Source organism: Fusarium oxysporum, chromosome IX (genome assembly GCF_013085055.1).
Source record: "Fusarium oxysporum Fo47 chromosome IX, complete sequence".
Classification (NCBI taxonomy): domain Eukaryota; kingdom Fungi; phylum Ascomycota; class Sordariomycetes; order Hypocreales; family Nectriaceae; genus Fusarium; species Fusarium oxysporum.
Window position 1 is genome coordinate 2,561,695 of NC_072848.1, and position 25,053 is coordinate 2,586,747.

Below are 25,053 nucleotides of genomic sequence, written 5' to 3' on the forward strand. Positions count from 1 at the left end.
AGCGATGGGTCCGGAGGGTGCGATATACCGCTGAAGCAGGGTAATAACCAACGAGGTTCGTCTTTGTTAATGCTGTTGGAACTTTCGGTGCATGCTGAATCACCTGCTGATACGGTACGTAATTCTCAACGACTCTCTTGCCTCTCAAGCAAGCGCGCGAGAGACGTGAGAGTGACTGAAAGTCGAGAAGTTCAAGTGCGATGACGAGTAGCTCTGCTGGTAAAGTGTCCAGCAGGCCCAAGGACGATACAGGGCGTTCTGGATGAATCGCCGATAGTTTTGCGGGGATAATGACATGAATGACCTTGCAGCGATCTAGCTCAGTGTCACAGGCGAGCCGCGAAATGATGCGATCATCAGAATGTGTCTCCATTCTTGTTGTGTGCGCGCGTGCTTGAGATGGGGAAACAAAACATGGAGATGTAAGTCAAGAGTGTTGAGAGCTCTGGAGACACTTGCTAGCCAAGAGGTTGAAATTTAGGCTGCCAACGCGCGTGACAAGGTCGCGTTTCTTTTCTTCAATATAAGATTTTACCCAAAATGTCTCAAACAATAAAGCATTTGGGCCAACAAACAAGATAACACATAACACGTTTGAGTGGATTACATAATGATGGTTGCTTTGTACTCTGTGACTGACTATGCGGGCAGGTATTTTCAGTTAACACATCCTAAGGTACTGCTAAAAGTACTATATTACCTATAAGGGCAATTCATTGAATTGTTTTGTTTGGCATTTATATAATTTAAGAATTTCAAAATCCCATCTTTTATCTCCTAATTACTGTTCCACTAATATGCTTCTAAACTCTTCCCTTCGCGGCCTAGCGCTCAACGATCACCGATAGCCTCGGTTAATGGAAATTAAAGAACCGGTCAGCAACGTCTTAGGTATATAGATTTATACACATTGACTTCCTCCATCATTGCTCAAGGGCTTTCTAATGTGTGACTTCTCATGCTACGACGGAGTAAGCCCCGAGTGGCTTGCCCTCGAAGTATCCTTGCCGCCGGCACCAGTACCGGAATTGCCGATCCCGGAGATGAAAAGATTGGCAAACAGAGAACGAGAAGCCATCGCAAGAAACTCAATGATCAAACTCGCCCCTCTGTTGCAGATACAGGACCACAGCATTACCTCTCGCGATGGAAGTACCATACCAGCCAGGAGTTACCGACCAGTCAATGCACCAGACGATGTCTTGCTACCGCTGTATATTCACTTCCAAGGCGGTGGTTTCATGTTCGGTACACTAGACGCTGAAGATGCGATATGTGCACGCATAGCAGTTAAGTCTAATGTGGCGGTTTTGAATGTGGATTACAGACATACGCCGGAGTTTACGTATCCGACGCAGTGGAATGATGCTCAAGATGCCTTCGAGTGGGCTCACGATAACGTGAACAAGATGTTCTGGGACCCTTCAAAGGTCATCATCGGTGGGATATCAGCTGGTGCTTGGGTAGCTGCATCTTTCATGTTACAAAATCATCTCAATAGGATAACAGAGCGAAGGCCTCCCATTGCAGGCCAAGTTCTTATGATACCCTGCCTAGCGCACGTCGATTGTTACAAACCCCAGATGAAAAAGATGAAGAACGAATCTATATCATCTTACAAGGCAAATGTGTCGGCACCGATGCTATCTGTCGAAGAACTTCGCTGGTTCACCAGTCAGCTGAAGATAGAGAACCCAGATGTCAATGATCTAAAGATCAACCCAGGAAATGCATCGCCAGAACAGGTCAAAGGCATGCCTCCTACTGTACTTGGTGTAGTAGGTCTGGATCCCCTTAGAGATGAGGCACTTCTGTATGGCAAGATGTTGGCAGAAGCTGGGTGAGTAGCTGATGGTATAATTTGTACGTTGGAGGGTGACTGACGTGTCACAGTGTTCCAACAGACGTCAGCCTATTCTTGGGGCTACCCCACGGTTTTAGATCGCACGAGGAGAAATTATCGGCGTTCAATAGATGGGATAAGGTCATAGAGGATGGTGTTGGATGGATTTTATCGGGACCTTTGTGTAGCGAGTTTCATGTAAAGACATAAATTAGGCAAGTCATTTAATGCAGTAATCATTATATAACGCCATTGTCGCGCCTCTATCTAAGATATACAATCTACCAGTCGCTATGTAAACACCATAAAATGCAAGTACATTAACAGAGAAACCGATAGACCTTTTTCCACTTGGGCCACCCATGTCGTTCTTCCCGCTCTTGCTCAGTCATAACATGCACACGAAAGTATCTCCGCCCCGTCACCACATCCATATCCGGTAGACGCACAATCTGCGTACGATACCAAACCTTATGAGATACGTAAAACAACAAGATGATGGGTATCGCCAAAACTTTCAAAAAGAAATTCTGTGTAAGTCCAGATGCGCTCCTGTCAATACCGGGCTCATAAACAGGCGAGACCGCGATCCAAATCTGAGAGGCTAACACAAGGATGTATCCAACAAAAGCAAACCACGCTCCTGCGACGCCAACGTGAGACTTGAACGGTAGTTGTTCCAGCGTATGCGCGTTGTAATACCAAGCCTTTCGAAACCGGATATAACATAAACAGATGCTTCCCCACGTAAACAAAGTGCTCAATGCACTGATAGAGAGAAGCCAATTGAAGATAGAATCGTGAAAACTGACATCAGCGAGAAATGCGAGTAGACCAATGCACGATGCAAACAGGATTGCCATAAGCGGACGGCCTTGACGATCCACGTATGCAAAGATCTGCGGCGCATGCGATTGTTCAGCCAAAGCAGCTAAAGTTCTCGACGATCCAAAAACCGCTGAATTCCCAACACTGATCACTGCAACAAGGATGATTGCATTCATGATACTCGGAAGCAGAGAAGTTCCAGCCTTCTCAATCGCAATGACGAACGGACTCGCCGTCGCATCAGCGACGTTATCACCACCGACAAGTCTTTTATCGTCAGAAGGTACCAACAACCCAACCAGCAATAGCGCAACGATGTAAAATATCGTGATACGCCAGAAAACCTGCTTGATCGCCGTCGGTAATGATTTGCGCGGATTCGCTGTCTCGGCAGCGGCGAGACCGATGAGCTCTGTGCCTGTGAAGGAGAATGCAGATGTAACGAGGACGCTGCAAAAGCCCTTGAAGCCGTTGTTGAAGGGTCCTGGGTTACGCCAGTACATGCCGCCGATGTAACCACTCTCGGGCTCCCCACCGACATTTATCACGATGGCGAGTAATCTAAACTGTCAGTATCGGGAGAGCCGGGAGGAGATTGACGTACATGAAGCCAACGATGGCGGTGATCTTAATAAGAGAAAAGATAAACTCAGCCTCGCCATATGTCTTGACGCCAAAAAGGTTGATAACGACAATAGCGAAGAGAAAAATAGCGACGAATATGGACTTTGTCAGATCTGGATTCCAGTACCCTATCGTGAACGCCCCAGCGATTATCTCCAGCGGTAGAATGAACAGCCATTGTAAACAGTAACTGCAACAGTTAGTAAAGGCAAATCAGAGATTTTCAGTCAGCTTACTTCCAACCCATGGCAAACCCCCAAGACGGATCCAAAAACCTCGTCGAAAACGCCGAAAACGAGCCCGCGATAGGAAACATGACACATAACTCCCCAAGACACTGCATAGTACAATATTGCATCGCCCCGAGCAGTAAATATGAGATCAACAAACTGGCTGGTCCGCCTCTGTAAAGCGATGCACCCGACGCGACGAACAATCCAGTTCCTACACCACGTTAGCCGAGATTTGCCGAGATGGAAAGTCAGGCTTACCAATCGCACCGCCGAAGGCAATCATTTGCAGATGGCGACCTTTTAATTCTCGCGCAAGCGCTGTATTTGCCGTTTTCGCATTGGCGGCACGTAGGTCGTAGTAGCGCTCTGGTGCGTCAGTGGGATGATAGCCTGGGAGCGGATCTGCGCGCCGGAAGCTATGGAGCCATGAAGTCCGTGGTTTATGGGCGTGTATGCTCCACGAGGAGCCCATTTCTATATTGAGCGTTTGCATTGTTTGCGCATCGCGGGGATCTTTCATCGTTGGTTGCGGGGGATGAAAGGATGAAAGATGACAGTTGCGGAGGGAATTGGGTTAGCGAATGACGTTACAACGGGGGTTGGATGCCGATCATTTGTAACCATGAAAAAAAGTCTTCAAAGGGCGTTCTGGAAGGCTTCTAGAAGGACTTTTGGGATATGCGCGGTTTACTTCGGGTGCAGATTGTCGGGACGGGGAACCAATGATGGGCTACGAGTATGCCAAAAGAGGACTAACAGAACGCCAAAATGCACTCTTGCTTGTGAAGATCAGGAGAATTAATGCGGCACAGTGAGAAAGTAATTGAAAGAAGATAAATGCGATTGAGGAGAGATAATTGAGGAGGGGAAAGGAGCACAACGTTTCACTTGCGTGGGATCAGCGAGATTCCACTTGGTTCGTGCACTGTTACTGGGTCAAGTTTATTGCCTCACTCTGTAACTCTCGTCAATTCTCATGCCATTCTGTACCTGGAAGGTGATTCACTGGACATGTCAAGTCGTCCCCCATCTTGTTCTGCCCATGGGGAAGGGAATCTGGCCATATCCACACTGGGTCCGGGGATGGTCCTGGTCCCTGAAGCCATCGTGGTGAACTATTACGTACAATAAACGGTCGCTTACATGAGAGGATCATGTAATCGCTGACAAGCCATCAACGGTATCAACAAAGTAAATCGTAATTATTTTCATGTCCTAATATACATAATTATCGCATTCAATTATCCCTCGTCGGCTGCGCGCGCTGAACCTGTCTAGATCCTCCCGCGATAACAGCCGTCGGCGGTTGCTGATACGCAAACTCATCACGGTCCATCGACCCAGTCAATTGATCCCGCGTAATAAGCGAATCGTGACTCTGCGTCGGACTAACAGGTCTTTCACCCGACTTTCGCAAATCTTCATCTTTAGAAATTGAATCGCTTGTGTCATGCGACTTTGCCCAGATCCCCTCTGTCGTGCGAACATGATCCTCATCCTCCCACTGACTATGTGCCGTGCGGGTAAGTTTCGTAGGTTGCGATTGAGAGCGCGAGTTGGAATAGCCGGAGTAGCTGTTTGACTCTTTGAACTTCTTGCGCTTGACACCGCTGTCGCGGAGGAATGAGCCTAGCGCGACGATGTTGCCGACTGCTGTGGCGGCGAGGATCTCAATTGATGCCCACATTGTACGAACGACTTGACTCCCGTTTGCTTCGATGATGCGGGGTATACGATATAATGTAATACCGACAGTGAGCAAACCGAAGCTGAAGAGCATGATGAGAAGGACCTTGCGCTTGGTGGCGATTTGGGTGGAGAGGATGATGGGAATGGGAAAGGCGATGAGGACAAGATCGGTAAAGGCGTTGCAAGCGCCCATGGTGAGCATTTGCACGAAGCCCTGACGGCACTGAGGCCCAGGGTCGGGTGTGACCTGCCAGTAATGAGGGAAAGGTTGACATTCTGCAAGGTCGCTTATAACAACGGCGAGGAATGTAGCGGCGAGTGTTGCGCGCATGGCGTGGATCATTATGCGATGTGACCTGCGTCGAGTAGCACCAGCAAGACGTTCAAAGAACTCAAGCGTCGTAAGTTTAAGGATCCAAAGACTAAAACATCATTAGCTTTATGCTTATCGGCCGGTGATGCGAACTTACATGGAAGCATAGAAGACACGACTCGCAAGCACCATCTTACTCCCAACGATCCTCTTATCAATATCCTCAGCACTCAACTTCAATCCATCCAAGTTGACATTATTCGTTCCATTCTTGAGCACGAAATGAACACAAACAGCTCGTAGTACCAGCGGTATAAGTGCACCAGCAGCGATCTTATCCTCCTTGAGTAACTTCTCGACTCGTACGTATCGACCCGACATTCGCGTCAGGATGATTGCCACACAAAAGACCGTGATCCACCATGATACAAGCAGCGTCGGCTTATCCTCGTAGAACTGGCGCGCATCGGGGGCGTCCGAGTAGAGCGGCATACTGGAGGGCTATGGCCCTTAGAGCCTGTAACGTAAGGTAGAATGAACCAGATAGAAAGTTTTTAACAATCAAGGCAAAGCAAAAGCAAAAACGAGGGGAATGCGGGACATTAATGAACAATGGATCGACTGAAAACTGTAGCAAGGGGTGCAGAATGCCCCCTGGCCAACTTTATCAGGGCCCAGACAATTCGAGGTCAGACTAAGCGGCGCAGTTGGCTGCAGTTCGATACGGTTGAGGTGATGGCGGCACGTCAATGGAGTTTGACGCCAGGGGCATGCAGCCACTAAAAGCCTCCATCATGGGCGAGTCGTTGACCAAAAGGATAATTGGCTCGATCTCGAACCAATGACAATTCGTCAAGGGATCACATATGAAACTGTTACCGATAGCTCGGACAAATACATCGTATCACCTCTTGCGACACCGGTGCCTCAACTGTCAATTATGCCCGAGCGCAATGCTTTATTTCAGTTCTTGGCGACGTGCAGCGATTGCGAAGCCGGCACTCGTGCTGGAATGCGGTTTGGCGTTATGGGCCAGGCACACGGCGACTTTCCCCTTCCAGAAATTGCTAAAGATTGTGGCGGCAGGGATACAACAGTTGAAGCCAGCAAAAGGAGAGGGAAGAATGGTCTGATAAGCTGCAAATAACTGATTGCGTCTTCAATCTGAGTCAGCCAGAATGCGCTATAATTTCCCCTGATAACGATGAATTCCTCCGGGCCAATTGTTCGGTGCTGTTGGTTCAGACTCCCTCGCTGACACGTGGGAATTGAACGCCCTAATCACAAGCTCAAGATCCAGTCCCGTCGGCATCAACAAGCCACTTCATTCAACATCATTTAAACGTCGCGGCAATCTGCTCGTTTAAAGAATCTGGGGAAATAAGGCTTTTACTCATAAACCGTTCACGAAAATCTGGGGAAAACGTCGTGTTCGTAGGGCCAGCCATAGAAAAGTCTTGTCGTTACATAAAGGAGACGTAACAGTTTGACCTTTCGCTGAAAAATTAGCCCCCCCCCCTGCAGAAAGATACGGTGGAGTCGCGTTGTGGATGCCCCCCTCAAAACTTTCTCGGCCATTTATCTCGGATCATTCGGTTCTGCACTTCGCTGGTAATTACCTAGACCACAATTGCACCGAAACTATCTTTTATTAATTCTTGAACCGCTCCATTCTCGAAAACTTTGGCTTTGTTCTTTTCTTCACTAATTGTTTTTAAGCGCGTCGATAGTGTCAGGCTAGAAGAAGTGGTGTCATACGCCTCAAGCCACGAATTAACGACTGGGCAAAATTCACGTTTCACTCTTGACCGACCCATTATCACCCCGTTTATGCATCCGATTCATCCGGATATATTTATCCCTTCTTGTCGTCGCAATTGAAACCCTCTATCGTCAAATTACCAGTCCCATGGAGATGCTTTGACAGTCCCGCGGCTTGGCACCACCCCGAAATAGAGAGGCGGGTCTAACGCTCAGAACGGGGTGATCCTCCGCTATCGCTTGTTAGTGAGACAGAAAACGGCAGCTGGGCTTATCAAGGTTCAGCTGTCAGTTAGCTGCGTCGACTATCCGCATCTAGAATACTACTCGTCTTAGTCTGTTAATTCCGCGGTTTTGCGTCTTGTGATATCGGCTCTTGGAACAGATTTGGTGTTGCTGCGTTGCCACCGGCAAGAGGTTTCCGTGATAAGGGGTCGATATTGATTGTGCCGAATTGACTGTTGTAATTCAAGATGGTACTGCTGCATAAACTGGCTGATATTGCTCCTACGATTGAATTTCCTCGTTCAGGTCAGTCAAACAGCAAGCCTGTCGCTACTTTCATTCATCAACGATTTCCCAGCGTCGTGTTGTTTTCTCAAAGATAGCAAACCAGAAGAAAGAATTATGAAATAAAATGTATACAACAGTGACATGCTCCAGTCAATCAGCCTGAGCTGATCCATCGCTCCTGGGGTTGCCAATTGGACAGAAGGCAATATCCCATACTTCCCCAAAGCTATGGTCGTATTCATACCGCTCCATCGGTTCGTGCCCCTCAAGCCACGTGGTTTGAAATGCCCCCTGCCGCGAAATCAGATGTCAAAGAACGGAGACGCTGCCAAGAAGCTATCACTTTCAGCTGTCATGCAAGCACCTTGCAATACGACCTTAAAACATGAAGTTGATATCCAAAGGAGGTTGGCTTCTTGGCAATCTTGTACAAAAACGGTATACAGCTCGAGTATCCTTCGGCAGATGAAACCAGTTCTTGCATTGATCGATCTCTATTTCCAGAACCGTAAAATCGTTTATTTCCGCTCTGGTCAAGCTTACGCTGTCTTGATTACGCTCTGAACGACTGCATGGACTATTCGAGCTATGGCTAAGCACTTCTCCTCCTCGAACCTTCGCCCTACGATTTGTACCCCTACTGGAGCCCCGTCATACAAATCTGCGTCGTCTTTAGGAGTTAGCCAAAATCATCTTCTCCAAAAACTGGGTAATGGAGCATTAAGTGAGGTGTAATCCCAAGACACTCACAAGCTTGCCAATTCTTCCTATCCATATCCCCCAACGGTTCATACCCCTCATCAAAAACATCAATCTTCTTATCGGCTCTGATCGTGGGAATAACAACAGCCGTATAATTCGTCAAATTCATCGCATCAGTATACGCTGTATCCATTTTAGTACTAAACACATGAAGCAGTGCCTCACACTACTAACCTCCGTGGTAGAACTTCCCCGGTATCACAGCTGCATGAGGCGCTACAGGCATTAGAACGGCGTCTACAATCTGATCTATGATTTGTTAATATGACGGCTAAATTTGGGCGATGATAGGATACCATCTGAGTCGGCGGTGGAGTTCCAGTAATCGGAATACTGCTGCTCGAACTCGAGGCCCTGGATGGTTAGGCCCTGATACTTGAGTAATTCCGTCGGGGTTTTAAGCTTGAGACCGTCTCGTAGATCTGGGATTAGAGGTTCGCCGGATCGGTTAAGGTGCTGGTGGATGTCGTGCGCTCCGTCTGCGCTGAGGAATCCTCCCTGTAGCATTTTGTCAGCGTATTCACAGGTTCAAGGTGTGAGTAACTCGCGTGAATGTTTGTTGCCGTTCCGTGCGATGGTGGTTTCCAGTCAATGACCTGTTATTCGTCAGCCGTAAGTCCTTGACTAACCTATTCGTGCGCACCTTATGCCCAGCTTTCTTCAGCGCCTCAACCACTACCTTCAACCCACGGAGAACAGGCGGATGTAGTCCAACCATACCATCACGCCAAAGTACTCCCATCTTCAGTGGCCTCTCACCAAACTTCGCGTTGCCTTTATCATCCGCTCTTCTCTGATACGACTCCGCCACGTCTTGTTGAAAAGGAATCGGTATAACAGCTGGATCCTTCAACCAAGGCTCCTTCCCAAGAACAGCTTTGAACATCACCTCCAGCGCATCAATCGACGTCGCCATGAATCCAATCACAGACCGATATGTATCCTGTCCAGGATTCGTATTCGCCACATCCCGATAACTCAATCGATTCGACGTTGGCTTTATCGAATATATTCCGCAAAAACCAGCTGGTATTCGGAGTGATCCACCAATGTCTGTACCTACTCCAACTGAACTTCCGCCTAATGCCATGAGAGCCGCTTCACCTCCAGACGAACCGCCACACGACAAGTTCTGATTTATTGGGTTCAATGTCTGGCCAATGATATTGTTCTTGGTCTCGCCAAAGAGGAGGGTTTGAGGGAGACTTGTTTTGCAGTATAGCACTGCTCCGAGGGAGAGTAGCTCGGTGACGATCTGGCTCTCGACCGTGTGAGTTTTGTCAGGATCAATACCCAGGTTACCGCCTATCCAACCAACGTAGCCCATTGTTGTATCGACGCCTTTCACGTGGAATTGGTCTTTGAGACTGATAGGTAGACCATGAAGAGGTCCAAGCGTCGTTCCATGTTTGGCGAAGTAATCGTCCAGATACCGGGCGCGTTCCAGAGCTTGATCAACGAAGATTTCATGAAGACAATTACTCTGCCACATAAGCTTAGCTATATGATTTTGTGAGCGGGCAACTTCATGTTAAAACTTACGACTTGATGAGCGACCGCCGCTCGTTGACAAAATGCCCCCACGACCCTCGTCGTTGTGAGTTCTTGTTTGGATACAGCATTTAAAATACCAACAGTCTTTAGGGACGTGATAGAAACTGCTTCTTTGCAAAGGAACTGTTCGATGAAAGGTCCGGTTATGTCGCGCTGGCAGTGAGCTCGTTCGAGGTCCTCTGAGGATAATCTCCACTCCAGAGGGATCTTGTCTAAGGTCGCGGCGCGTTTGGCTGATGCTCGAGCCTCCCATGTTTCCTTCATTTTGACGCGAGAAATCAGAAGGAAGAGGGAATTTTATGACAAAGGATGAAATAACTCAGATTATGGAGACATTGGCTGAGGCTGCGTAATGCCGTCCAGTCGAAGAAGCGAGCATGAGAATGAATGACGACGACATCTGCAACTGTAAGACATGTGATGAAAATGGCTTAGCACGGATGTCAAGTTCGGATCTCTTCGCCAAGAATATAACTTTTGTTTTTATTCTTATTCTTTTCCTTTCTGCCTAAACAGATCGCAATCCCAAATGCATTCTTGTGAAGAAGTGATTGTCGGAACACGAAGGGCCTACACTCCGCAAACGTTGAACAAACCTCGCTTCCGCCAAGACCATAAACGGGACCATGTCTTCCACCACTTGCAGCAAATATTCCCGCCATAACCAAACGTTCCGCCTGTCTTTCTGAGGCCGATGCATGAAGGCGTAGTTTCCCGCTATAAAATCAGTCATGTGCCTTGACAACTCCATCCTTGACTCTGCGACCTGTGGGTTGCTCAAGATCTCTTAGCCGCGAACTCGATCTCAGCCGTGGCAAATACAAGCAAACAAAACATCATGTCTTTAAAGTGAGACGTGAGACCAAGTTTCGAAATCCTCAATCGCAAAGCTCACACCATAATCGAATTCATCTCATTTTATGCCCCTCGCGGACCTTTTCCATAGCGACGATAGCGCTCCTTCACCTCGCCGGACTCCCTGTTCTCGGCCACAGTCATCGTCACTGCACTAAAGCGGACACCGGCAGAACGAGCAAGCGTTCTTGTCGAAAAGGACTCTTTAGCTGTCCAGGCCTCTCCGAGCAATGGTCCTACCATGTATAACGCAGTAAGGGCAGTCTTCGCCTCCTTCACATACTGCAGATAGTCGGTCACCATCCGCTTGATGTCCTTGATATTCCAGCCCCAGTATGGCTGTCTGTGCAGGTCATCCGTCAAGCTCAGAAACACGACTGATTTCGGGATCACGTATTGTAGCGGTGAGGTGTGCGTCCCATGCGACGGGCCATTGATGAAGATCCACGGAATGAAAACGATGCGAAGATTAGAAAAGTCATGTAGCTTCAGAGGGGAACCTTGAAGACCCAAAGGACAAAGCGTATTTTGCTTCAAGACGTCAGTGTTGTCGATGGCGAGGAGCTCCAGCCATCTGAGTTTGAGCCGGTGGCCTTCGAGAGAATTCCGCAGTGTGCTCAGATCCAGTGTCAGAGGCTGAGTGGAGCTATCCCCTGTCTTTGAATACCAGGCATAAGTATATGCCAGGTTTGTGAGGTTGGGTGCGAGGGACAGAATCTGCTCAAGCTCGGCTTCGCCAATCCTTTTCAGGTCTAGCCGGCTCAGATGTTCCAGCTTCTTGCCAGCCACGACGGGCCGTGAATCCTCAGGGAAGCTGCCAGAGATGTAGAGCCTATCAAGCATATGAAGATGAAAGAAGCTTTGGAAAACGTTGGTGAAGTCGAAGCGTCTATGGTAATAAGTTGCGGCGTGGTTGTTCACAGTAACATCGCGGAGATACTCGAACTTATGCAAGCTGCTGGTATTTAAAGCAGTGAGGTGCTGAGGCTCGAACAGCAGTCGGAGATAGTGAACCTCAACAGAGAAGTCTTCACCAAGATAGATCGTTCTGACTCTAGGCGTAAGGGCCACCAGAAGCGCCACTATAGAATCAACTTGACCCCCGAGGAAGCATTTCGCCCAGCCAATTGCGTCTTCGAGACCCGAAGAGCGAATCAGCTCCACTGCTTTTCCCTTGTCGTTTCGTGTGAGGTGGGTAAGACGAGTGGTCGGGATCACATCAACTTTTCTTGCGGGAAAGTCATATCCATCGAAGCGCAGATGCTGAACAGCCTGGGCAAGATCAGGCCGCGCGAGAAGGGTTCGGACCACGAGGACCAGTGGGTTGGGTTCGCCTTTAGTACCGCGGGTAGGACAACTGACATCCACTTCCTTGTGAAGAATCGGCTGGGCGATATTGGCGAGATGCCTGTTGACAAGCGACAAGGCCACCAAGTCCTCCTTGAATAGAAAGGCCAAGACGCTGAGTTGGATCTCGACGGGGCAAGCAAGAAGTAGCGAGAGCTTTCTGTACAAAGGTCAGAACAACGGCATGGATTGATAGAGTAACGTACCCAGGAGTTTGTGCTCTTCGCCTTTTAGTTATAGAGAGAGGTATGCTCCAGTCACAGTCATCCAAGTGACGGCGCGTCATGGTGGATTTACCAAAGAACTTGAGGAGTCGAGGCATGATGAACCAAGAAAAAGGACCAGGTAACGGTCAAAACAGGCGATGTCGCTTTTGCTTTGAGGGCAAATGTAAAAACAAGTTGAGGCGACGTCGTAAGTTTGTTTTGAGTTGGGTTGGACTTGAAGTTGTTTACCTGCGTCACGTGGGATCGCAGTGAATGAGAACAATACAGCTGCAGTGCCAAACAGCTGCCAGACAATTATGCACTTCACATACAGCTATTATTGAATGGCGATGAGATTTTCACGTACACGGTGAGGCTGAGGATGAAAGAAGACATCATCATTAAATTGTTGCTGTCTTGAAAAGTTCTACCCGTACCACGATTCAATGCCTACACCAAACAACACGAATTTCACATAGCCATTTCAGTTTTCATCACAACGAATAATGGCATTTTCCCGAATGGGTTGGAGAGATCTTACAGTCAGAGACTGAACAAGAAGCTCAGCTGACAATCCAAGAACGGTTAGACCGTTAGCTCGATGTTCGAGTCAGTTGCATTGGCTCGTCTACTTTCGTTGAAGTCGTGAAGATGAACCAATTTCACGGTAAAACATGTCAAGCAAATTCACCAGAGACAAAGTCAAAAGATGTGATCCGAAATGTCCTTGATTTAAGTATTATCCACTATGAAGTAAAGTATATAAGGAGTGTAACGATGTGCAGCGAAGTAAGCGTGCTATGTCCAGGCCAAAGGCAAAGCCAAAGGCAAAGCCAAAGGCAATCTCATCAGATCATCAGAGCCTCTTTCAGGCTGTCCTCCACAAAGTAGCTATTCCCCTCCATCTCCCCCGATTCAGCACCTTTTAGTAGCCGCCCTTCTTGCAGGCTCCCTTGTGCTGGTCCCAGTACCAGCCGTGCTTGCAGCTGCAAGTCTTGGACTTCTTGTCATAGACCTGGCCGTGCTTCTTGCAGACGCAACCGCCGTACTTGTACTCGGCGTCCTCGCCGCAGTCGTAGGCGCACTTGTGTCCGTCCCAGCTCAGGTCCTTGGGGCACTTGCACGACTTGCTCCAGCGGTCGTAGTACTGGCCCTTGGGGCATGAGCACTTGCCGTACTGCTCGATCTGTCCCTTGGGACAGACGCACTTCCACTGGTCCTTATCGAAGTACTGACCGTGGGGGCACTTGGGAATACACTTGCCGTACTTCCACTCAGTTCCCTTAGGGCATTCGCACTTATGAGACCACTTGTTGAAGGTCTGGCCCTTGGGGCACTTAGGGACACACTTTCCGTATTCAAGCTTGAAGCCATCCTTGCAAACACATTTGCCATACTTCTCAACCTGGTTCTCGGGGCAGACACACTTGCCATACTCAAGGATCTTTCCCTTGGGGCAGACACACTTCCACTGGTCCTTATCGAAGTACTGACCGTGGGGGCACTTGGGAATACACTTGCCGTACTTCCACTCAGTTCCCTTGGGGCATTCGCACTTATGAGACCACTTGTTGTACTCCTGTCCCTTGGGGCACTTAGGGACACACTTTCCGTATTCAAGCTTGAAGCCATCCTTGCAAACACATTTGCCATATTCCTCAACCTGGTTCTTGGGGCAGACACACTTGCCGTACTCAAGGATCTTTCCCTTGGGGCAGACACACTTCCACTGGTCCTTGTCGAAGTACTGACCGTGGGGGCACTTGGGAATACACTTGCCGTACTTCCACTCAGTTCCCTTAGGGCATTCGCACTTGTGAGACCACTTGTTGTACTCCTGTCCCTTGGGGCAGTGCTTCACGCATTTGCCGTACTTCCAAGATGTGCCAGCAGGGCAGACACACTTCCACTGGTGCTTATCGAAGTACTGACCGTCGGGGCACTTGGGAATACACTTGCCGTACTTCCACTCAGTTCCCTTGGGGCAAACACACTTGCCCTGGTCCTTATCGTAGGATTGGCCGTGGGGACACTTGGGGATACATTTGCCGTACTGATACTCAGTGCCCTTAGGGCAGACGCACTTCCACTGGTCCTTATCGAAGTACTGACCGTGGGGGCACTTGGGAATACACTTGCCGTACTTCCACTCAGTGCCATGGGGACACTCGCACTTCCTGGAGTGAGGGTTGTAGACCTGAGGCTTGTGGCAAGAGGGCTTGTTAGGCACGCATTTGCCGTACTCCCAGGTTGTACCCTTAGGGCAGACACACTTCTTGCCGTCCCAGGTGAGCTGCTTGTCGTTGCAGACACACTTGCCGTAGACTTCCTTGGCGTCATGACCACAGTCCCAGCGCTGGACAAGAGCGTCGGAGTCATCCCGAGCCTCAAGACCGAAGTCGTTGTCGGCATCAGGGAGAGCCTTGACCGAGACGGCCAGGGCGAAAAGATTGATGAGGAGGTACTTGATATGCATGATAGGCAACTGCAGGCCTTTCAGCAACGAAAGTGGTTTGGGGTGATAACGAAAGAAGGTGAGCGAGTGAAGGAGGAGGTCAGTCGAGTTGAGAGACCAGTGCCTTTCTTGACTTGAGAGTGAGGAGACAGAAACAGATTTGGTGGGGAGATCATGAGGTTTAAGTAGGAGATGTCTGACTGCAGAGGGAATACGAGATCTTGATGGTTAGGTGCCCATCCTTGGTGAAGATGATCCCAGCATCCAGATAGGAAGTCAGCTCATGCTACTTTGGGAAACATGATGCTCCAATGCAATAGTTCCAAAGCTAAATTCTCTCTTAGACCGGATCCTCCTCTCGCAGTGTGACATACATGCCAGAGCCAGCCTCAACTGTGGATGCCAGCTGTCGGGCTTAGGGGGTTGCATATGCCACGCCCGAGGAACAGGGAAGACAGACACAGAAGGACAGGGGGACGAGAAGGCTGGGTTGGGTACAAACCATCACAGCTCGGGACATAGAGCAGGTCCAACATTATGCTTACTTGTTGCAACGTGAAGGCGGAGCCAAGATTTGATAGCGACAACTCAATCCATATTAGTGTTTTGTGCCATGATTTCTAATTATGTCCCGTCTGCGTCTCCTAGGACCGTAGACCAGGCTTCAGTGACATGCTGGATTATCTCCGTGATTCGACGGTCGGCTGAATCCATCACATAACGGAGAGCGACGAGCCGAATGGGTGCCCATGTTCTGGTGTTCCCATACATGTGAGTGTAAGGATTTGGTAATTACAGCTGTGACGCAACAAGGCGTTTTCCATGCCCAGTGGATGCGCTGGCTGTAGGTGGCAGCATCACACCGATCGAGGAATACGAGGTCCTGCAGTTGCAGATGGTGTTGAGGCTGCAACATCTCGTTGGAGGAGAGGCTCAACTGAGGGCATCCCCCACACAGCAACACCAGCACTAAAGCTAAAGAGTGACCGTAAGGCTGGCTAATGCAGGTTGATGGATTATTTCTAGGTCTCACACATGGACAACTCACCAGGGGAAAAGGAAAGAAACACATACGATCAAGAGGTGAGACAAGCATTGATCCCTGTCAGGGCCTGGATGTCTCGGAGCCGCGATCTAGGACTATTTTTTCCCGTAATTTGCCAACGAGCTGAGTCCCAGGCACAAACAAGCGTATGCGCGCGGAGGTACATAGATCCGAAACTCATCAATTGGCCAAGCTCGCCAAGTGTGAAAACCCAATCTTGTAAAATACGAGGCCCCGGAAAAGGGGGCATTCACATACGAGGAGTGCATTGATTGGTAGACAGAGCAGCCACGCACGGGTGAAACAGAACAGCACCTTGTAGCTTGTTGGTAAATATAGCCAGAGCTGCAGCCACAGAGAAACATGTCATTGCTGCGAGGGGTCGGCACCAGTCAGAGAGGGGCAAGAAAGCATGCAGCCACATTTTCCTGGTATTGGGTGGTGGTCCACCTAAAGAGGGGGAAATGCAATATCGACCGACCGTTCCGTCTCCGACAACCGATGGAGGGTGAGGGGACCTTGTATTCATTCAAGAAACATCGGAAGATGATGGAAACAACTGGATATGGCGATATGCAAGGGATGTTTGCTCTGCTCTGCCGATCTTCTTCTCAGACCTTGACCAGATCACTCGTCTCGCTTCGTTTCGTTTCATCGACCCCGCCCGAGGATCCGATGCAATAAGTGAACAAAACATCGTGTCGCTTCAATAGTGGCCGCCAACCAACTCAACTCATGCGAATTACAGTTCAAGTCCTTGACAGGGGACCCTTGTTCTCCAAAAGCTTAGGTCCACAAGCTCGATCGCGGAGACAGTCTTGGCCTGGTTTTAGCTTATTGCTGATCATGATTTCGAGACCGTGGATCGCGTATCTTATTGGCTGTTCTTGTGCAGACACGGGAAATCTATTCTTGCCAACGTGCAGAACTCCTTGACTAATACTCTCTCGGTTAGAACCGTTGTGATCGTTTTTGTTTCTCGGGTATTTTTAACTTCGGTAGTCTCTGTTCACTTTCTTGCCCATGACGGCGATTGTCTCAAACTCGATTGAACTCAGGATGCGATATGCCAAGCTTGGGGTCAGCAGATTTCATCGAATAATCGTGACGTTTCAATGCGCTGCGGGGAAAACAAATCCTGATTCATGTCACACTTTCAATCGCTACAGCCAAGCTGGGCTGGCTAAATCTCACCTGCAGCTCTAGCATCAGGAGAGAGAAAAGCTCATCAAGAAATTATCACGGCACGAGGAATAGAGTTTTCCGCCGCTTATTTGCGGGGAATCAACCTGGCCTGGGAAAAACTATCCGCCCGTTTGTGACGATCCAGGGCTCCATGGCTCTCGATTGGTCCCCCAGAACACGAGAGGCTGACCCCCCTGTAATTTTTGCTTTAACGAGGTCTTGTTAATGTTTGGTAACTCTATTTAACGCCTGCAGACAATAGCTGTTTTGCCACAACTGTAGAATCCTTGGCTATACATCTCAGCTGATGACGGCCGCTGTGAGTTGTTTTTTTTTTACGGCTGATTCTCTCTTTTTCACGGCTGAACGTGTAATCCATGTAGAGCTCAAAGGATGATGCATGTTTCTTGAGGTCCGAGCGAGGCTTGTTTCCTGCAATGTCATGTTTATCACTAACGTCTATGGTAATTGACTTTTCAGCTCAGTATTGCTTTTTTTACATGGCGTTCTGTTTTTATCACGGCACTATCAGGTCATTAACTGGCAGATACGTCGTGTAACTGTTTACCCGCCGTCATCCATTCTAGCTACAGGAGTAATCACACAAGTCCATTGCTCTTAGAAAACGCCTGATCTGCAGTCAGACTCTCTCAACATATTGCCTGAAATCGACACGACCCACGTGTAGTAAGCATCTTACGGCATTGTCCAATGACTGTGTTGCCCTAACGTAAGCCCATCTGAGCTACTCCTCCAACAGAATTATATCCATGCCGTCATTATACCCCCCGACATCCGATGCATTACAGCACAGCATGCCTTTAGTAGATGTATCTTTCACCGTCCTTCTGCATGCTGACCCAAGTCTTACAACATTGGTAGCTGAGAAAAGCCACCAGAGTGCGGATTCACCGGATGGGAGGGAAAGGTGTTGTGTCACATCGGGTAAGCAAGCCTTCAATACTCTATTCTATCGGGCCTCAAGTATCATTGACTTGAGGCTGGAGATTTAGGGTATTAAGCTATGCCCCGAGATTTTGTCTGGCAGGTTCACTTGAGAGCCTTGCGGCTTAGAGTTTGGCGATACGAGGCTCGGAGTTTACCCTATGTGATCCATTTAATGGGATTTTCCTTGGACAATAATTGTTTACCAAGGCCGACTTCGTATAATCTTCGTGATCATGACGCCCAGGTAACACTGAACTGACACCGGCATTTGACACAGAGTCCATCTACCGTCTGTGCCATTTTTCTACGGTGGAAGATGTGGACAATTGATTGAAATTCGAGCCTTGCATGCTGGTTGCAACACGCCCAAAAGAAGTCCGCCACCAATTCAATCCCTCACCAGTCGTAAACAATGCACTTCATCCCAAGCTGCTTCTGAGAGGTGCTTTTGGCAACTCAATTGAGACGTCGTCGCTTTACACACTGATCAGCATTCCAGTAGAAGCGCGTTCCTGATTGCTTGACTAGCGTGATTGCGCCTCAGGCATGACTGGCGTTGGCGCCAAACCCTGTAGCCACTGCTCACTGTCTCTCAATGGCGTTGGATTTTCTGACTTTCAACGGTTCCCGCATTCCAGTCGTCCCAGCTATCGGGTCAATGGCAGGAAATACGAGGCCGAATTGAGGAGGTGATTGCCATATGGAGACGGTTTAAACCTTTGGCTTGGTAGCAGTTGACTTTTATGGATGTCTTGTGATCATAGTCCTAGAGTTTAATTCTTGAGAGTTTGCGGTAAGGTAATTGCCGTTACACTGGTCACGATGGAGATTTGCGGGCGGAGATGGCTTCTTTTGTGATTTCTCCGCTTGCTGACGGGATTTAACCCAAGTCTAACAAAAGTCTTTCCTCGGCAAATCTTGGTATGAAACTTCTTACGGGATCTCATTTTCCCGAGTCGACGGCTTACAATTGCCCTCCGTATTATGTGTTCGGTGAATAATGTCTGAATTCGTCACTGAGGCAGTTTAGAAATATCTCTAAGTAAGGTAGCTTGCACTTCATGGCTAGCTTTTCCTACCAACATCCCCAACCGCTGGTTGTTGCACCAGCATCCTGTATATGGGTATGTTAGCTTCTTCTCTATCAGTCTACAGCAAGGCAGTTTCTCTGAGCCCCAACACCGCTTATTAATACCCGAAGCTCTCAGGATGGAGCTCTGGATACAGCCATCTTACAAATGGCTTGCAACAATGTCCACAGAATATATCTACATGGTTTATTTAATGCTTTATTCTCGGTTTAACCTCCATTGCTATCAACATCTATTCATACTGCTTCTCATCCTTCTTGAGCAGTCCAGAATGTGGCACATATCCATTTCCCCGTTAACTTCAATATCATGCACGCCACTCATATCTGCAAGATTTGAGTGGACCGCGTCAAATTCTCCGAGTCTGTGCCTCATCTATAGGGTGACAGCTACGTAAGATGGTGTCGTATATACACATACCGAGGGCGTAGAGACAGAAGACGGGCTGCCTCCTAAGGCACGTATGATTTACAGCATGTAAAGGTTTCTCTTTACTTTTTGGACGTGTGAATGGTGTTGAGACTGACAAGCAGCCATCAAAAAGTCTTCAATAATTCTCCAACTTGTTATAGTAAGACTGACAAGCTGCATGAGACTTTCGATACTACGAGGCAACTTCTTAGTGCCGACGGAACTTTATGTCTTTTTTCAAAACTGCAGTCCCTTGGCAAAGAATATATATCTTCATTACTATCTGAGACAAAATGAAATCTTGATGCCTACAGATAACGGCGTAACATCAAAATCAGTTCTTATCTCTGATAATATGCTGTGATACCCCACGCCATATCCTCACATACGTACTGATAGTCCTACCCAAAAAGTAAGCTTAATTGGACTCTCACCTTGCGACATTCATCCATTGATGGCGCCATCTGAAGTTCTGTGGTAGATGCATTGGGCGTGCGTCAAAGATGGAGTGCAATCGCTTTCACTAGCAAGATCTCGCATATGCGGTAGGCTTCGATCTCTGCACATAGCGCCTTTTTTATGGTGTGTTCGAGAAGGCTTCGGTGCTTCAATAGTTGAAGCGGCATTGCATGCGTGGACTGCAACCTTGCTGGGTTGAAGGATGCAGAAGGCGTTGATGGCGACATTTGAGCTGAGATAACGCCATAGGGGTCCAGAGGGTGGTGCGGCGTGGCTGATCGGTGAGTTAGACCAGTCATCTGAGAGAGCGACGATCCGAAACGCCAAATCTAGTCTTTTGATAGTCGCTTCGTCTTTTGCCAAGGATAAGTATTAGGACCGAAAAGAGCCAGGTCAGTTTGATAGGGTTCAAAGAGAAATTTAAAGTGTCAATTGTAGCTCTTTCATATCGGAACTGCAGATATATTTAATGGACCTCGGTAAAATCTTGGTAGTCAGTACTAGAGTTTTGCCTTGAATGAATGGAGGGAATATGTTTTTAATGAATTGACTTGATGATCTCTGATGATTATATTGCTGGTGTTGAGATTTGAGAGAGTGTATTGTGGCTGCGTTGAAGAGGCACTTCGTGGCGGTGACGTTGCGAGCCACAGCAGAGACAAAACTCGCGGTCGGGGATCATCAACCGTCAAGACAGTCTCATATCATGCGGTGTAAAAGCCATCAAAGGCCCAGAATCATTCACAGCCACGAGGAATATGTCACAAAGTGCAGAGTCTTTCATCTGTTCACACGTCAATTGCCATATGTATACGTGATTCAATCACTATGTACAAAGAAGTTTTACGTGGGATCCAGTAATGATCCATCATTCCATCCACGCAAAGGTCAGAAACTCAATCATCCATCTCATAATAACTCAGCTTAGTGCTTGAGAGCACGCTTAGCCTTAAGAGCTCGCTTAGCGGCGCGCTTGGCCTTGCACTTGCCACCAGTAGAAGGAGCCTTGGTGGCAACGGGGGCAGAGGTCTCGGCGGGCTGCTCGACGGGAGCCTCAGTGGGGGTAGCAGCGCTGGCAGCCTCAGTAGTAGCAGGGGCAGAAGCAGCGGGAGCATCGGTAGCAGGAGAAGAGGCAACAGGAGCCTCAGTGGCAGGAGCATCGCTGGCAACGGGGGCAGCGCTGCCAGAACCAGAGCCGGAGTCGGAACCCTTGTCATTGGTGCAGTCACCGTCGCTAGCCTGGCCAGCAAAGTTGGGAGTGTGATCCTCACAGCCGCTGGGCCAGACCTTGGGACCAGGAGCAGTGTAGTTGGTGACGGGAGGGTAGTAGATGCTGAGGAGCAGACCGGGGTCGGTGGCGGTATAAGCACCAGGGAGAGACACGACGGGAGAAGGCTTGCCAGCACCGGTACCATCAACGGTGAGCTGAGCGCAGCCAATGTAGAACTGGGCACCGTTCTTCTCACCAGCGCCGTGAAGACCAACGTGCTCAGCGCGCATGAGGTAAGTACCCTTGGGAGTCTCCTTGGGAAGAGTAAAGGTGAAGTTGGTGATACCATTGGACTGGCCGTTCATGTAGTTGGCCCACTCAATGCCGTTCTCACCAATCGTCTTCCAGGTCATCTCGTAGACCTTGAACCAGTCGCCGTCACCGAGGTAGTCAGAGGCCTCAGTGCCATCAGGGGCCTTGCTCAAGTAGACGGCGAGAGGACCGGGGTGGCCCATGTCGTTGGCGACAGTGAAACCAACCTCATCACCGGGAGAAACAGCGTGAGTCTTGGTAGCAGCGCGGATATCCTTGTCGAGACCGCCAGCATTGCAGATGATGTCCTTGGAGGTGACGTCGGTGATGGGACTGTTGTTGTTGGTGGTCTTGCGGACATACTCATAAGGCTCGGTGACCTTGCCGTTGACAATGAGGGCGTCGAAGTTGTAGTGCGCGAAGGCGGTGGGGAGGGCGGCGACGAGGGCCAGAGCGGTAGAGAAGGAGGATCGCATCTTGAATGTTGCTTTTAAAAAAAGGATTGATGTAGTGGTAATTTTCGTAGAGTTGGACACGAAGAATAGCTAAACCACCAGGGTCTGCAAAGAATGGAATGATCTCGTAGAGAAAAAGTGAAAAGAAAGGCGCAAGCAACAGCTGCGAAAGTAAGAATCAGATCTTTGGATGGAAAGAATGGGATGAGGAGAAGAAAGAAGAGACGGAAGCAGGAGGGAAGAACATGCCTTTATCTAGGTAAATTGGTCTCACGGTAGAGGATCCCCTTATTTCTCGGATGTGCACTTCATTGCTGGAATATCGGTGGATAATACGCGCCAACTGAAACTGTTCCTGACATTAGACGCCAAGGGACGATTATTGGGCCGTCACCCAATGTTTGGAGAAACTGTTTAAGGGGGTTTCGTTTGAGATTTGGTGAGTTTGGTGAGAAACCCTGTCTGTCAGTTACGCGAGACGTCTCATATCTCGGACATCTAAGCGCTTTGGGCGATTGAGCGAGGGCATTGCGAAACTGTTTGGAGAAACAGCTGCAAACAACTTGGCGTTTCGATATAAGGTTGTTTGTAGGTGTAATTATCTAAGATGGAATAAATCCTATATGTTTTGTAGGGTTTTTGACCATGTAAAGTCAATCGTAGATTGTAATTAATTCTCCAAACTCAATCGATAGAGATAATCTCACAGCCTTGGCGGACTTGAAAGTTGACAGTGATTGGTGGAAATTGATGTACACAGGGGTTCATTGCCGGATGTAACAGGTGAGTGGAGATGATCCCAGCGCCTGAAGAAACGGAACGGAACAAGTTCAGATGAACGGAAGAATTACGCAGAAGCTTGACATGGGAATAATCGACGATAAATCCCAATCTCAGGAGTAGTCTCCTATTTACATGTGATGCTCCCCTAGACATCGGCCTTGTCGAAATTACGAATAAAATCATAGTAAAACTTTGCCATGTTCATCTGCTCGCTCATCAAAAGCCGCTCATTGACGCCGTGGATGTTGGAGAAGGACTTGAGGCTGCCGGGGCTCCACCTGTAGATGTTTTTGGAGAGATCTGATTGGGGGGTCAGCTGGAGATCGGAATACCCTGGACTTGAGAGACTCACTGAGATAATGTCGAGTGTCGGTATTGCCCGTCATGGCTCCGGGAGCTGCAACGACTGTCTTTGCCTCTTGTGCGAATGAATGCCGTACTGTTCCTGCGAAAATATCCCAAACTGGACCGGTTGTTGGTGACTGAGGTGTTATGTATGACTTTTTCTTCGCTCCGATCGTCAAAGTACCCTTGTAATTCTGCTGCCAAAGATCATCATCCTTTTTGCATTGTCGAGAGAGATCATTAGCAGTAAGATACTCATCATAATCTCCATCATTCTCAAAAGCTTCAACTCGGAGCTTGTGGCTTTCGGCGATATCCTTGATCAAGCCAACGATTCTGTGCTGGATGCTTCCAATGCTATCCTGCGGCGCATACCGATGATTAACACCAAGCGTCACAAACTCCGGTAAAGCATTGATCTTTTGACCTCCAGATATAACATCAATTGCCTGCGAGGTCTGAACCATGTACTGCATATCCCGCGACAGCTTAGTCAAGAACTTCGCAACGCCTTGTAGATCTCCACCGTTAACAAGCTTAGTGAGGTCTGGAAAAACTTGGGGCGAATGCTCTGCGAAGCAAGCGAGGCATTGATGAATGGCTCCGTTCTTGGCGATTTCGGGCTTGAAGGGGTTATGTTCCAGGGTAGTAACAATCTCAGCCATTATGCCAATCGCTGTATGCGGTGTTGGCACTGAGCTATGGCCACCGACGACACTGACGTTGAACCATACGTCGAGATAACCTTTTTCGTAAACAGCAGGAAGCGCGTATAAAACATCACCCATCTTCTGCAGCCCAGCACCGCCTTCGTCAAGAATAGCAGCAATGCCATGCTCCCCATATCTCTTCTCCAGATGTTTCGAGATATGGCCTGCTCCACGATGACCAGAGCATTCCTCATCAAATCCAAAAGCCAGAATGACCGTGCGACGCGGTTTGTAAGTCTTCTGAGACAAAAGTGCTTCTAGGGCAGACATCTGAGCTGTGATGGCTGATTTGTCGTCTGAAGCGCCGCGGCCCCAGAGATAGCCGTCTGTTTCGTTGTAGAAGGCGTCAAAGGGGGGGTGGACCCATTCGTGGAGTGTTCCGGCGGCTACGGGGACGACGTCTTGATGGCCTGCTAGAAGAATTGGCTGGAGGGATGGGTCGGAGCCTTGGAGGGTGTAGACGAGGCCGAATTTGTTGACCTTTTCGGGGGTGATGTGTTTGTGTCTGAATCTTGTTAAAATCATTATTCAGAGTGTAATTGAATTTACTTACACGGTCGGATATGCTTTCTTTAGCATTTTTGGTATGTCATTGAATGGCTTCCATCTATCATCTGTATCCAAATCTCCCATGTCATCATAGCAGATTGAAGGGATACGGACGAGGGATTGATGCTTCTTGACCATCAACTGAAGCGCTTTCTTGCTGGAGAATAAATCATGCGAACTTTCAAGCCCGTCGTCGGAGGGGTTCAACGGGGCGGGAAGATAGCATTTCGGATTAGTGTCTGTAGTGCCAGCAACGTTGATTTTGTCATTAAGACGATGCTGCGCATCGTGAGAAAATGCAATAGTACGAGCCACGAAAATCGTGGAGACAATATCAGTGAATCTCATCTTGATGTCTTTGGACTGAGCTTGACAATCGGATCATGAGAAACACTAAACATGGCGTCAGAGCATCCTTATACTTTATCTACATGAAAGAGTTTCTTGGCACTTCACCACCACTATTCCCAACACAGGCACCGAGAAGCGAGTTTCGTCAGCTCACCTCGAGAGCTGAAGAAGTCTTTCGCATCCGGCATTTTAAGGTTCAGACCCCGCAACCAGCCT

The 25,053-nt window shown here is 48.6% G+C and overlaps 8 protein-coding genes across 8 annotated transcripts; 1 reads left to right on the forward strand and 7 right to left on the reverse strand.

The window, feature by feature from the left end:
• Nucleotides 1-917: 917 nt before the first annotated feature.
• On the forward strand, nucleotides 918-1,941 carry FOBCDRAFT_253143 (Alpha/Beta hydrolase protein; the record flags this gene model as incomplete). Its single annotated transcript, XM_059611026.1, has 2 exons — nucleotides 918-1,840; nucleotides 1,905-1,941. Exons 1-2 carry the CDS (start codon nucleotides 945-947, stop codon nucleotides 1,939-1,941), a joined length of 933 nt encoding a protein of 310 aa, XP_059465860.1. The 5' UTR covers nucleotides 918-944.
• Nucleotides 1,942-2,054: 113 nt separating this feature from the next.
• Nucleotides 2,055-4,140, reverse strand: FOBCDRAFT_231866 (amino acid permease-domain-containing protein). The gene is made up of 4 exons (XM_031190536.3): nucleotides 3,787-4,140; nucleotides 3,532-3,739; nucleotides 3,276-3,485; nucleotides 2,055-3,232 (listed from the first exon to the last, which is right to left on the reverse strand). Exons 1-4 carry the CDS (start codon nucleotides 4,046-4,048, stop codon nucleotides 2,164-2,166), a joined length of 1,749 nt encoding a protein of 582 aa, XP_031034521.2. The 5' UTR covers nucleotides 4,049-4,140; the 3' UTR covers nucleotides 2,055-2,163.
• Nucleotides 4,141-4,696: 556 nt separating this feature from the next.
• Nucleotides 4,697-6,123, reverse strand: FOBCDRAFT_168522 (uncharacterized protein). The gene is made up of 2 exons (XM_031190537.3): nucleotides 5,688-6,123; nucleotides 4,697-5,639 (listed from the first exon to the last, which is right to left on the reverse strand). Exons 1-2 carry the CDS (start codon nucleotides 6,020-6,022, stop codon nucleotides 4,766-4,768), a joined length of 1,209 nt encoding a protein of 402 aa, XP_031034522.2. The 5' UTR covers nucleotides 6,023-6,123; the 3' UTR covers nucleotides 4,697-4,765.
• Nucleotides 6,124-8,343: 2,220 nt separating this feature from the next.
• Nucleotides 8,344-10,384, reverse strand: FOBCDRAFT_253146 (amidase signature domain-containing protein; the record flags this gene model as incomplete). Its single annotated transcript, XM_059611027.1, has 6 exons — nucleotides 8,344-8,465; nucleotides 8,555-8,689; nucleotides 8,741-8,815; nucleotides 8,863-9,064; nucleotides 9,210-10,049; nucleotides 10,109-10,384. 6 exons carry the CDS (start codon nucleotides 10,382-10,384, stop codon nucleotides 8,344-8,346), a joined length of 1,650 nt encoding a protein of 549 aa, XP_059465861.1.
• Nucleotides 10,385-11,038: 654 nt separating this feature from the next.
• FOBCDRAFT_206646 (uncharacterized protein) lies at nucleotides 11,039-12,644 on the reverse strand (the record flags this gene model as incomplete). The annotated part of the gene is made up of 2 exons (XM_031190539.2): nucleotides 11,039-12,482; nucleotides 12,529-12,644. The coding sequence occupies 2 exons, from the start codon at nucleotides 12,642-12,644 to the stop codon at nucleotides 11,039-11,041; spliced, it is 1,560 nt and encodes a 519-aa protein (XP_031034524.2).
• A 1,623-nt stretch (nucleotides 12,645-14,267) lies between these two features.
• On the reverse strand, nucleotides 14,268-15,315 carry FOBCDRAFT_231874 (uncharacterized protein). Its single transcript, XM_059609876.1, has 2 exons — nucleotides 14,469-15,315; nucleotides 14,268-14,322 (listed from the first exon to the last, which is right to left on the reverse strand). Exons 1-2 carry the CDS (start codon nucleotides 15,002-15,004, stop codon nucleotides 14,319-14,321), a joined length of 540 nt encoding a protein of 179 aa, XP_059465862.1. The 5' UTR covers nucleotides 15,005-15,315; the 3' UTR covers nucleotides 14,268-14,318.
• A 5,599-nt stretch (nucleotides 15,316-20,914) lies between these two features.
• Nucleotides 20,915-22,323, reverse strand: FOBCDRAFT_231875 (glycosyl hydrolase family 61-domain-containing protein). The gene has a single exon (XM_031190542.3). It carries the CDS (start codon nucleotides 22,118-22,120, stop codon nucleotides 21,047-21,049), a length of 1,074 nt encoding a protein of 357 aa, XP_031034527.1. The 5' UTR covers nucleotides 22,121-22,323; the 3' UTR covers nucleotides 20,915-21,046.
• Nucleotides 22,324-22,790: 467 nt separating this feature from the next.
• FOBCDRAFT_168529 (uncharacterized protein) lies at nucleotides 22,791-25,041 on the reverse strand. The gene is made up of 3 exons (XM_031190543.3): nucleotides 24,491-25,041; nucleotides 23,235-24,442; nucleotides 22,791-23,182 (listed from the first exon to the last, which is right to left on the reverse strand). The coding sequence occupies exons 1-3, from the start codon at nucleotides 24,832-24,834 to the stop codon at nucleotides 23,028-23,030; spliced, it is 1,707 nt and encodes a 568-aa protein (XP_031034528.2). The 5' UTR covers nucleotides 24,835-25,041; the 3' UTR covers nucleotides 22,791-23,027.
• Between the last annotated feature and the right edge of the window lie 12 nt (nucleotides 25,042-25,053).

Coding starts and splice junctions, on each gene's coding strand:
- FOBCDRAFT_231866 (XM_031190536.3), bottom strand. CDS start 4,048: ATGAAAGATCCCCGCGATGCGCAAACAATGCAAACGCTCAATATAGAA. Junction 3,740..3,786: donor TGCCTTCGGCGGTGCGATTG/GTAAGCCTGACT, acceptor AACGTGGTGTAG/GAACTGGATTGTTCGTCGCG. Junction 3,486..3,531: donor GGGTTTGCCATGGGTTGGAA/GTAAGCTGACTG, acceptor TAACTGTTGCAG/TTACTGTTTACAATGGCTGT.
- FOBCDRAFT_168522 (XM_031190537.3), bottom strand. CDS start 6,022: ATGCCGCTCTACTCGGACGCCCCCGATGCGCGCCAGTTCTACGAGGAT. Junction 5,640..5,687: donor CGTGTCTTCTATGCTTCCAT/GTAAGTTCGCAT, acceptor ATGATGTTTTAG/TCTTTGGATCCTTAAACTTA.
- FOBCDRAFT_231874 (XM_059609876.1), bottom strand. CDS start 15,004: ATGCATATCAAGTACCTCCTCATCAATCTTTTCGCCCTGGCCGTCTCG.
- FOBCDRAFT_231875 (XM_031190542.3), bottom strand. CDS start 22,120: ATGCGATCCTCCTTCTCTACCGCTCTGGCCCTCGTCGCCGCCCTCCCC.
- FOBCDRAFT_168529 (XM_031190543.3), bottom strand. CDS start 24,834: ATGAGATTCACTGATATTGTCTCCACGATTTTCGTGGCTCGTACTATT. Junction 24,443..24,490: donor AAGAAAGCATATCCGACCGT/GTAAGTAAATTC, acceptor AACAAGATTCAG/ACACAAACACATCACCCCCG. Junction 23,183..23,234: donor CGACACTCGACATTATCTCA/GTGAGTCTCTCA, acceptor CCCCCCAATCAG/ATCTCTCCAAAAACATCTAC.